The 12,206-nt window shown below is 46.5% G+C and overlaps 1 protein-coding gene across 5 annotated transcripts in view; it reads left to right on the forward strand.

The window, feature by feature from the left end:
• LOC121595235 (mucin-5AC) overlaps window positions 1–12,206 on the forward strand; it is a 162,598-nt gene that overhangs the window by 130,660 nt on the left and 19,732 nt on the right. For 3 of the 5 annotated variants that reach the window (XM_041919023.1, XM_041919024.1, XM_041919021.1), the window contains 7 exons: window positions 390–979; window positions 2,395–2,550; window positions 2,618–2,751; window positions 2,827–3,056; window positions 3,139–3,360; window positions 3,437–3,561; window positions 3,853–4,152. In XM_041919023.1, the coding sequence (XP_041774957.1) occupies window positions 390–979; window positions 2,395–2,550; window positions 2,618–2,751; window positions 2,827–3,056; window positions 3,139–3,360; window positions 3,437–3,561; window positions 3,853–4,152 (1,757 nt within the window). The remainder of the gene's footprint in view (window positions 1–389; window positions 980–2,394; window positions 2,551–2,617; window positions 2,752–2,826; window positions 3,057–3,138; window positions 3,361–3,436; window positions 3,562–3,852; window positions 4,153–12,206) is intronic. The other 2 variants (XM_041919022.1, XM_041919025.1) reach the window with 2 other exon arrangements.

Below are 12,206 nucleotides of genomic sequence, written 5' to 3' on the forward strand. Positions count from 1 at the left end.
TTGATGATGAGTTGGCTAGTTGTTCCGCCGTTTCCTCCTTGTCTCATCGTTTGTGTCGAAAGTTCTGCCGTACCGAAAGGAAAGGGAAAAAAGCTATTTTATGAAAGCATTCAAAAAGCTTTTTCAAAAACCATTCCTGCTGCCGCACTATAATAGCGCCGTAATTTTGCTGATGAGATCGGCCGTTGTTTCGTCTTCCGGAAGGACAAACATAATCTCAAAACAGGGGAACTCATTTCTCCTCAGGATATACCACCCCTCGTCGTCAAGATGCAAGAGTGCAATTTTCCATCTAAAAAAATAACAGAGAGGGACACAAGTACATAGACAAACAATCTTGCTGCTGCTTCTCGCTAAATTGTATGTGTTTTCTGTTGCTTTACTTTCAGGTCACGATTATCATTAGACTTAAGTTCACCTACTACCTCAGAGCTTTCAACTAATGTTATAAAGATCACCACACCGACCGGAAGCTATCCTTCGCCGGTGCCGGTGCACCATCCTCCTCACGTCACCTCACCGCTCGGTGCTGCACCTTCACAGCATCACGGGTCCGTCGTACTGAACGGGCTCATCAACAACGGTAGCCTGAGCAAAAGCACCAAACAGGCAGCAGGAGCAGCAACGGCAACGGTTAGCAGCAACGGTGCTAGCAGTACCAGCATTGTCAACATCGGTTCCGGACCTTCGGGCACCAATCAACCGCAATCAGCCGCACCATCGCAACCACCGGTCGTGTCGGCCCGGTACACCGAGTTTAAGACGTACAGCTCGACGTTTGACGCGCTACAGGCACTGGACACTTCGTCCAGCAATGGAGGTGGTGGTGGTGCCGGCGCTTCCACCAACGGTGGAACCACTGGCAACCATCTGAACGGATGTGGTCCGGGCGTATCGAGCACCAGTGGGTCCGACAATCCGCTGCTGCGTGTATCCTCGCTACCTACCATTACGCCACCGCTTACATCCTCTGCAACAGGTAAGATCCATCAGTGTGAAATCGTTGCTTTTTGGTATATTGGATCGGTTTTTGGGAGGGAGGCGCTGGTGGGTGGGAATGTGGAATAAATTACTGACGAGAACGCTGCTGTTGCCAAGCTTCACATTTATTCCCATTAAGCCACCCGAAGCGGGAGATTGATTAAGTCGATTAAGGAAGCCACTGCCGTTGGCCACCCATCTTAACACCAACTTTAGTTACAACCCGGCCACAACATTGACAACATCGTTGCGGTGTGTGATGTCCTTTTCGGTTGGAGCAATCGGAAGCAAACGCCCCTTCCCCTTCTAAGCTGCCGCACACTGTTGTGCTAATTAGACTCTCGTTTCTCGCCAAAATCTAAGTCCAACCGTCCATTTTTGGCACCAGAAAACGATAAGCTGCTTACGAGCGACGCACCAATATCATCAGCCCCGTGCTCAGTTAATTAGAGGCGCCAAGAATGCAAAGTCTAATGTCCATACCAACCCGTTTGTTTTGGGGATGGCAGTGGTGGAAAAGAGGAAAATCTTGGTGGGCTAATTTTTCGCTACCTTGCTTCTTTCCAGCCAGAAATGACAAAAAGGTTGAAAATTAGGAAAAGGCATTTGCCTCGTCCATGCTTTCGCCGCATCCGTAGTGCAGCGGTGTACTGTGTAGGGTGTTTTGATTAGACCAGTGGAGGAGGGGATGAGGTGGGGTACATTTTTCATTCCGGCTTCGGCCTCTATAGCATTCAAAATATAAACACACCTCACTACCTTTTACAACACTGGCTCGCGCATTACCTGCCCGGTCTCCGAGATACTTCCAATGTTTCTGCAACCGTAAGTGTATGAGAAAGAAATTGGATGCCGTCATGGACAGGCGAAAGAAGAGGGTCCTTTTCTTTGTCAGTTACATTCCTTCCGTCCGCCTTGTTGGTCCGTTGTGCTAGGTAGGTCATCCGGTAGAAACCTTGCAAAGAAAATTGTGGGAGAAGAATGATAACGAATAAGGAATGGGGAGGAGATGATGATACCCGTGTCATCATACCGCGGACACGGGCACTTTTGTGTAATTAGTAAAAAAAAAAGTTTTCACTTTTTCCCGTTAATGAGCTCGTTTTTTTGAATTGGACAAGCTACACTTCGATATACTAAAAGTTTTTAAATCATTATTGTTTTGCTACCTTTCAATGTTTTAATAGAAAAATTATTGAATAATGGAATATTATCCTGTACTTTGTGATTGTGCTAACTCAGCTATTCAATTTATAACTTTTTCTCCGTTAAAACCCTCAAAACGATAAGTCTTGCATGGTTTTCTTGTACGCCATCTGAAAAGTTGCACCCAAGCTGGTACTCAAGCTTGCATACCGATACCGAAACTTGCATTCAACCTTACATATTTTCCACCATTACGTTTTTCCACAGCCGAAGGTTTGGCGACACCGCGCCGTGAACTGGCCCCGCCAATCGAAGAGGACGAGGAAGCGGACAGCGACACACAACGGGGGGTTCCGCTGCGCAAGATAGAAGATAACATTAGTGCTTTATTACGTGGTGATATATCCGTTGCTAGAGTAGCCGGTAAGTGTGATCAACGTGTGCATGAGTGGCCGATTATTCACACTGTCTCATTTTCCTCTACCCTCAGACATACCTCCAGCAAGACGTCCACTAGGTTTTCGTCTAGGTGTTCATAAATCAGAAAGTGCCAAAGAAATGCTACTGTCGCAGGCCGGCCTCGGACCGTTGCCACCATCGCCGCCCTCCTCCAGCCCGGAACCGGTTAGCTGAACCACTTAGATAAACGACAGCAAAGAAGCCAATATTAACGAGAAACTCTCTTCGCTTCGTTTCCAGCAGGACAGTGATGAGTTTCCTCCACTACCACCATCACCGACGGAAGAGCCCGAAGTCCTACACCAGATGCACGGTATACGCATCAGCTCACGCAATCGTAGCAGCAACGGAACACCGAACGGTGGTAGTATCAGCAAGCACGATCAGCTGCTGCACGGCTACCGAGAACAAGATCACCCGCCTGCAATTCCACCCCATCGTGGACCATCGATAAATACGCTTAAAACACGGTAGGAAGCTACAATTCAGCTCTATCTCGCTCTCTTTCCATACACAAACACTAACCCGCATCCTTGCTCCCTCCCCTTACAGGTCGATGGACGCTGGGTTCAGTAAATCGTACCGTAACGGTTCGTTCGGTTCGTCGACGTCCCCGCACGCCCCCGGTACACTTCCTCCCGATTTGCCCGGTTGCAACTCGCGACGAAGAGTCATCACCGGTGGCTACCAGAAGCGCACCGCACAAAGTCCCCGCGAGGAAAGATCGCTGCAAACGTCTTGCAGCCTACCGGAGACGCCCATCTTTGCCCGAGGGTAAGATCCTGGATGTGAGTGCCCAAAAACAAATGGATTTAAGTGTAACCATCTTTTTCAATACTTTCGCTTTTAGCTGTGACATACCAAGAACACCACATCGACGTGCCCCAGAAGTGCCACCGCACGGTAGCGGTAGTCGTACGGCACCGAGAACAAACTCCACCACCAGTAGTCTCGGATCGTCCGTCGTCGGCATCAGTATGTATTCCGCTCCCAGTACCCCCTACCAGTACATCTGGTGCTTTATCTCTTTCACTTACAACAACTGCCGTAAATAATACGCTCCGCTGCACACATTTGTCTAAAACCCAACCCGTACACACATAACCCCCACCCGGGTGATGGTGATTGTGGACACGGAAATCTTAAGGGCTCACCAATCTCACCCATCTCTGAACTAACTCCATTCACCATTATCGTAACTGCTTTCTTTTCTTGTTTCTTGTCTGTTTTTTGTACGTTCACGTTCACACCTGGTTGCGGTGACAGGTGCATCGACCACGATCGGCAGCCGACAGCGCAGCATCAGCCAGGCGCTGGCCAACGGGGAGATGCTCAGGCTGGCCGGCGGTCCCGCCCGGGGCTGGTACCCGAAGCAGCGCCACCCGAGACCGGCCTCGACGGAGAATCTGGACCGGCTGCATCCGCAGGGATCGCTGCGCGCCTGGGAGGCAGGGGGTACGGGTAGCCGCAAACCGCTCACCCTACCACCAAATCTTACACCCAAATTTTTCAACAAGTCACCGCGTGAGGCACTGCGCCGGGTTACTAGTTTGCTCATACGCAAAGGTACGGTAGGACGATTCTTTCTTTCGTGGTTCTCGCGGGCAATAATGTCGGATTGTGCGAACCGCTTCACGCGTGTCGCGTTTCGTGGCGTGCTATTGTTTTGGTTGTCGTGTCTGTTTGTTTGTACGTTAAAACAACGTTCGTATTCAAAATTTCGTAACACCGTGTCGCGCCGGTCTCGTGCTTGATCGTGTCGTGTTATATTCGTCTTAAAAAGTAGCTCACATTCGTTAATGTTTTAATTATGTTCTTTTCAATTTTAACCACATAACCAACCTCAAGTAGCTCATTTTAAGTAACGTACATGATATGAATATTTAGTTTAAATTTCATTTCAAATTATTCTATAATTTTAACGCTACCATATAACGCAAGACTCACACGTGCATCGTTTAGCTTATGCTTTTTGTGTTCTTTTAATTTGCTCACCCAATCTAAATCACAACTGAATAACGTTGGTGAACGAAACATTTTCGAAAAAAAATTATTTAAAAAGAAAAATCCCTGATCGAACTGGCAACACTGTCACCCGACTGTTGCGTACTGCACCGTACGCAACTTTGCATACAAATGGCCGGTTTGCGCAAACTCTACGCTTCGTTTGAGCTGTCAGTTTCGGGGATGCACGTGGTGTTGTTATTGCGATTACCATCTTTTGCCGGTACACCGGATAAACTGTTTTTTTTTTGTTGCATTATTCGTTAGCGATTCGTTTGATTGTTTTTGTTTTTATTTATTTCTTTCTTTTACCCGGTCTTAATACGTCGCGTTCGTTTGTAAAGCGTACCACTTGATAATTCATTTAAAATTAAAAAAAAATGTTACATAATGATAGCTTGTAGATATAACTAGAAGCAGTTTAGTATGTATTCAGTCGATTAAAACGATTAAAACGCGTGCTAAGCGAGAAGTGCCCTTACGCGGATAAAATCGTCCTAACCGTATTAAAAAAAAAAACACTCAAAAGACTTGTTAAAAATGTTCACCGTCGCACATACTGTAGCACTTCCAACATGTATTACCACCCACCCCCCTCTCTTACACTAAAGCAACCCTCAGTATTTGCACTAAACCCTACAACTAAACACAATGTATCGTGAAACACAGTCACTGGGGTAAAACATAACAGTTGTTTTCTGTTCTATTATTTGATGAGTTACACAACTTATCTTTTCAGTTTATCATGATTATCAAGAAATGATTTCAAACATCTTTTATTCCTAAGCCATCTCCAAAAAATGGCAAACTGCTCACCCACATTAATGAAACATATTTCGCCACAACACATTGTCGGGCACCAATTAGTGAAGTTATCAAACAAAGTCAGTCGTGCTTTACCGGGCAAAGAGGCACTTCGTTTTGTGGGTGTGAACTTTACGCTCACAGACACACAAACAGGCGCAAAATACAACTAAGTCCATTGCACTGCTGTCGTGTCGCCGGTACGCCATCAGATTACAAGCAGCCAATCTGATCTTGAGCGCGGTGCCGGCGAGAACTGAAGCGCGAAGGGCGCGCGTGTGTGGCGGCGGCAAGTTTCGCGAGGGTGCAAGACCACGCAGCTAATTCAATCAACTTCTTCTGTTTTCTAATCGTTTGCCCGCATTCTCATTGTGGTGCCGTACGGGGGGGCTTGGTGTCGCGTGTGCGCGCCGGTTTTGATCGTTGCCATTGAGATTGTGTGTAGTGTGTGTATGGGTGTTGTAACGGCGGCGTGCGCTCGAATTTCTCGAAGCAAGACACGATAGAGCGCATCTTGAGACATGGTTAATCGTTTTTAAATGAAGCGAGAAATATTTTACGACTCAAAGAACAGGCAGACGAGACCGCAAGTGGACAATGGAACGCAGGGGTTTTTTTCTAATGCTGTGACACCCGATATAAAATCGAACATACTTCTCTTTTACACGGCAAACACTTTTTTATCTATCACTTTATCTCGGCCGATTTAACATATATCCCACGTGTTACGCCAAAGTGCAACTGGATTTTCGAGTTATCCGATATCGTGTAAAGCGACACCCGTCACACACACATACACACACCATGACCCTGGATATATTGGATTCATCCAGCCAATAATTTGGCTGCCGAATGTGCTGACTGTTATCACATCCGCATAAAACGCTATCCAAAACCCCCGGGGCGTCTTCATCGGTCGTGCGATAGTGGCTACACCGAGTAAGAGATGGAAGGGAAAGAAAAAGCCCCCCATCCACCCCGCCCCCCTCGGCGCCCACTTATTATTATTCCGCCGGCATCGAACGACGGACGATGGCATCGGAAATCGCACAAGACTCCACACGTACGTTCGAAAACATTGACATTTTACGATCCAGCAGCGGGGCCTCGCGCAATCGTCGTGTGTTCTTTTTCTAGAGCCGCGACTTCATTTTTGTGTTGCATTGCCTCGTATGGCTTAAGCGGAAGTTGGCGCCGTATGCGTGTTCGTTCCATGGTGTGGCGGTGGTTGGTTCATGTCATTTTCGTCATTTCCTCTGAACTCTGCAAATGGAAGCGAACGCAACTTATGCAGTATGCATTCCGGGCCGCGCACACTGTCTGCGCACTTTGGAAACGCCAAAGCGCATCCCAAAGCGCAATCAAAAGAGAGGTTTTTTGCGTGTGTGTGAGCGCCATGACGTCACCCCGGTCGGACGGTTTTCGTTCGCGCACTGGACACATGACCTCGATTCCGGGATGAAAGTCAGACTCTTTCTCGCACTCTCACCATCTTCGCTCTTATTGGGGCGATTTGCGATCGGCGGACGCATTTCGTTACTTTGATAAAATCGTCTCCCGGAGGGAACAGGAAAAAAGAGTACGAAAAGAGAGAGAGAGGAAGAGACCCCATGTTTACTTCACGCCAATTCCGAACCAACGCAAATTCCGGTACAAGCTCCGATGGAGACGGAGAAATGTTTACTCTTGTTACTTTTGTTTGCTGTGTCTCTTCCACGATTCCAAGACGTGGTCTGCATGGTTGCTTCTATGGGGAATTGGCGCGGAGGCCTCCAGGCTATCTGACTGGTGAGCAGATGTTTTTTTTCCTCCTTTCTCCCCCGTATGTCCCTAAGGGAGAACCCTAGGGACGCAATGTTGCGCGCTTGGTGCTGAATCGTGAGATTTATAGAATCAACCGAAATGCTCCAAAAATTACACTTCAGCTCTACAAACAACCACCCACATGCGTGTTCTTTTCAATCTGTAAAATATTTGTCTTTTGCTACGACATTGTTACAACGCTACGATGCTCTTTCTTGCAAATCCCTTAATCCATCATCCTTGTCAGCGATGTGTGCGTTCTGTGCGTCCAATGGTATCATGGTTAGGAATTGTATTAAAGATTGTGGCGCACATATTTATCGCCCAATCCGGATGCTTGCACAAGACACTTGAATTAATTTTCGCAAATTATGAATGATCGTGAGCAGCAGCAAAAGGTCGTGATTCTCGCTGCTGGGGGTGATGTAATCTCACGTGGGAATGCGAATTTTTGGCTTTTTGTTCAGCAAGTTGCCAAGAATTATAATCAGTTCGTGTCAACGTGTTTAACGAAGACGTTCGAAACCCCCAAAGCAAAGTCCGATGCTGATTCCAATCTGTACCCTTTGTCGTATATAAGGACCGTATTTCTACGTCAGACGAGATAAAAAAACTTACAAAATTCAGAAACAATTTGAACAAACCAAAACAGCTCCAAAATTTTGCCAACACACAGTTGTGGAATGAATTTCCTTATATTCATTTGTATTGCCTAAAACGTCCCCTAAAAAACTCCTTCCTGCACTGAGCGTTCCGCATCCTTTTCCGTTAATGGTTCAACAGCACGAACCGCTGGAGAGCCGACATTCCTTGCCCAAAATGCAAATGGTATTAATGAAATTCAAACGTCCCGGAAATACCCATTTCTTGTATTCTCCAGTCAGTCAGACAGCCAGGCAAGATACAAGAAACAAGGTACACTTTCTACCGACCATCCAGGAAGATAGGGGATAAGGTGATTTAGAATTTAGGTGACAATCGAGCCGGAAAGAGGAATACGGGAATGTTTTGTAACTCCTTCTGTATGGAGAGATGGTGAAAAAACACCACATCAAACGTTTGCTCAATGTTTATAATGGCTTCATCTTGACATTTTCACACCAATCAATAGCAGCAGCACCACGGTGTTGTGTACGCCTTTGTTGTACAATTATGTCCTACTTTTTAGTACCCTCACTAACGTCACACCAATTCTCCCGAACGCGCAATGCGATAGCGCTGTTTGAAATGATGGCACCCGGACACGCAATGTATCCCAGCGGGGTTGGTACTGCGAAGCATTTTGAAAATCCCTTCACTATAATCTTCCCAACAATTGATACCGATTGGGAAGCTTAAGAAACCCGCTCCGCGTTTGATGCCATCTCTCTACGGCAGCTTTTCGTGTTTATTGGATGGCTGGGCTTAAGTTTTAGTAAATCGTCTTGTACAATCTCTTTTTGTTGCACGTTTCTCCTCTATCCATTGGTGAAAACACCCAGTTTAAGGAGAAACACGTTGTATTGGAGGTTTGATTCCATTAATTTCCATTTATCAATGTGGTCCATCCGGTTAATCCAACGCACATTTAGCCAGGGGTGGCATGAGTTGGTGGTGGCTGGGACAAAAGGACTCTGTTCGATACACAGGGAGAGATCCCACCCAGAAAAGCCATCGCTATTGGCAACGGGAGCATACAGGGCGGCGACAAGCGTGCAGCCGGAAACAAAGAAAATCCACCGCACCGAGGGTGGTGGAAAACTCAATCACTCTGAGCAGAGTCACCATGCTCTGTGTGTATGGGTGTATGACAAGGCGTGAGACGCCCTATACACAGGCGGGAGAATATCCGTTTGTTTCTGTGCGTGTGTGTATGGATTTAGATACCGGAAATATCACCACCCAGATGGGGAAGGATGTGAATGATAGTAGCACAAACACACACACACACAAACACATAAAAACGAGAATCAAAGCAATACTCCACCCAAGCTCCCAAGCAGGATAATGGCCCCGATAGGTCACCAGAGTGTGGGGGGAGAGTAATGTCATTAGCATTAACTTTAATACAACCACTACAAGCAAACGGAGAAAAACCGGTACATCAACCAGTGGGCTAGTGTATTGGTGCCTTCCACACGGAAGGGCGAGTGGCACACCGTTTCAATGTGTGTGAGCGCTTGCCGGAAAGGATATTGATTTTCACTTCAACATCCAAGGAACCTACGGAGCTAGGACAATGCCGTATCCACTCAGCGACGGCGAGAGGATTGTTTGTTTGTGTATTAGTGAGAGCCGCTCCTGTTTCGTTCACACAGTACGAGTATGTGTGAGTTGGTATATTGACTAGCAAAGGATTAATCCTATCCAAATAGGGGAGAGAGAGAGATTTCCTTACATATACAAACGTACAGCTTTTAGCCGCCACAGCACGTGTACAGGCCGGGAGAGCACCCCATGTTTGTTTGTTCGGTTGCTTTTGTTTATTTGTGTTATCCCTTTTCCACGTACAAAGGCTAAAATTTTACCCATTCAACGTCGTCTAAATAATTTCATTGAACCATTTCCAACGTTTCTCTTTTACTTGTGGCAAGAAACGTATACAGCAACAGGGATTCTATTGAAACTACCCGTCGTGGTGCGGTAAGGACGTTTCGAAAAGGACCTTTTTTCACGAGGACAGTTTTGAGAAAGACGCTAAATTGCGGTTATATTTGATCCCCCCAGCTCTGCTTACGCCTCATGCCCTTCACATACATTCTCACCCACGGATGACTATCAAAACGTCCGCAGTAGAGTGTTATACATGTGTGTATGTGTGTGTGTTCTAAGTTCAACATCGTTCGACGCCCCTGCACTGACTGTACACAGTAAGGAATTAACGCCCAACACTCCTCTCCACACCGGGTAAAGAAACATTAAAACATCACAATACACACATCGCCGGAACCTATCCCGTTTTTCCTAAGTCCTTCTACGACCCCTTTTCGCGCTCTGCGGAAACTCTCCTTGGGTGAACCAGCCCTGTTTATACCGGCAGTATTTCACAATAGTGCGCGCGCACTCGGCGGCAGCATCGTCCCGGCAAGGGCAAACGGTTCCGGCTACCCAAAGTCCCGGTACATCTTGACAGCTAACATCCAGCGTGCCTTCCTTCCGTGTTCCGTGTTGAACCCGGAGATGAGCGAACTGCGACGGATGCTTCACTCTCACACGCACACATATATCGGTGTGAATGTACGTGTGCGTTACTTACAAAAGAGAACAGGGAGGACTTTGATTCCCGTTCCCTTTTTCTTTGTGTTACAAGACAGCGAATGGAAAAAAAACCCACCCCAAAGTTGTTGCGTCCTCTCATCAGACATTCTTATCCCCATAAAAACTTTCCTCGGGTGAGAGCAGAATGGGTCGTGGAGGGTTTGGTTTATTTCCATCCCAGACAAAGCAACAGGATCGTATTGAACGTGAGTGCCAGCGACGTATATGGCCAATTGCGAAATGGGGCCCTCTTGTTGCTCCAAACGCACGAGAGAACGCAACGCTTTGCTTCAGATCCCAATAGTTAATGGAAATTCTTATCCATTTGGGTGAAATGGCGCGTACACTTACTGACACAAGCGAAAAAAAACACACACACACACCCAAAAGTGTGGAAAGAACTTTACTGCCTTCGTCTTCATGTTGTTGATAGGTTAAAAAGAAGAGCAAAAAAACGTTTCGATTAAAAGGATCCTCGGTAAGGGATTCTCCAACTTCTCTACTACCACTCGTGGTTACTAGCAACGCATTGGAACGGCAGTTACCGACCACCAACGGGTGGGCACAGTTGTGGTGTACACACTTTAACCACAAATCGCGAAGCCTCAGAGAAGAAGTTTTGGCGTTGGAGGGGCGCCCCGCTTACACCGAATAAAAAAGGCACCCCGAAATAAATTCTCCCAACCGGCCTTAATGCTCTTGATGAGATTGTTTACTTTCTAGCGGCCAAATAGAAAAAAAAATCACCACCCATCTACCATTTTCCCTTTCGCCACAACGGATCCGGGTGAAATGGGCATGGATCAATTTAGAAGTTTGTTTTACTGTCAGGCTCATTTATTATTCAATAGAAGGAGAGAAATTTTGGCTAAGAGTGAGAAAGCGAGAGACCACGCAGGTTTTGATGGGCTTTGGGTTGAGGCACAACAAGAAAATGTGAAAATTTGTGTTTCCGTTTATCACAAACGCTGACACAAATTCCTCTCGGTCCTTTGTACAGTGTTGTGGCAAACGGGACTAATATTTAGAAGCTCTACCTACTACCATAAAGTACACGCTTTAGGGGGTCGATTTTCAATCCCAACACGCAGTCCGTTGTGCTTGTGGGTTTGGGGAAATGTGAATTATGACGATCTGCTGAAGACCACACCTCACTCTCACTTACTGAGCCAACTCGGCAAGAGTGAAGCGTGCCACACGAAACGCCATAAATACCGGCTGTATGATGATAGTGTGCAAGTACGCCAGCACATCCTGTAAGCTCATAAGGCCATATTCTATCCCAAAAGAAGAGATTCGTTTTTATTGAGCCTCATACTTGAAATTCCTGCTCTATCATAGCGCACACTCCATGCTCGTATGCTTTAATCACCCACTCATCATCATGACACATGCAATACTGGTTTGCAAATACAGCTTTTTATTTCGAGCATCAAAAATTATACCACCAGTGTGTGTTTGTCTGTATGTTTTTTTTTTGTATTGAGGCCACATTAAACGCACGAGACAGAGGGCAAGAAAGAAGAAAAAAATGGTCGGGCCCACACTCGCAATCACCCCTTATCAAATAAGGCCAGCGGCAGTGAAATCTTCATGGATGCATTCTCGTTCGCTGCACACACAAAAACAAAGAGCATTCCTCCAAAAAAACCCCCGTCCCAAGTCCGTCCTTGATAAAGTGACCAACGTTGCCAACGCATGGCTGCAATCCAGAAGCACAAAAAAGCTTTCAAATAAAATGAAACCGATGAAAATTAGCATCCATTTAGCAG

This window comes from Anopheles merus, chromosome 3R (assembly GCF_017562075.2).
Source record: "Anopheles merus strain MAF chromosome 3R, AmerM5.1, whole genome shotgun sequence".
Lineage (NCBI taxonomy): Eukaryota > Metazoa > Arthropoda > Insecta > Diptera > Culicidae > Anopheles > Anopheles merus.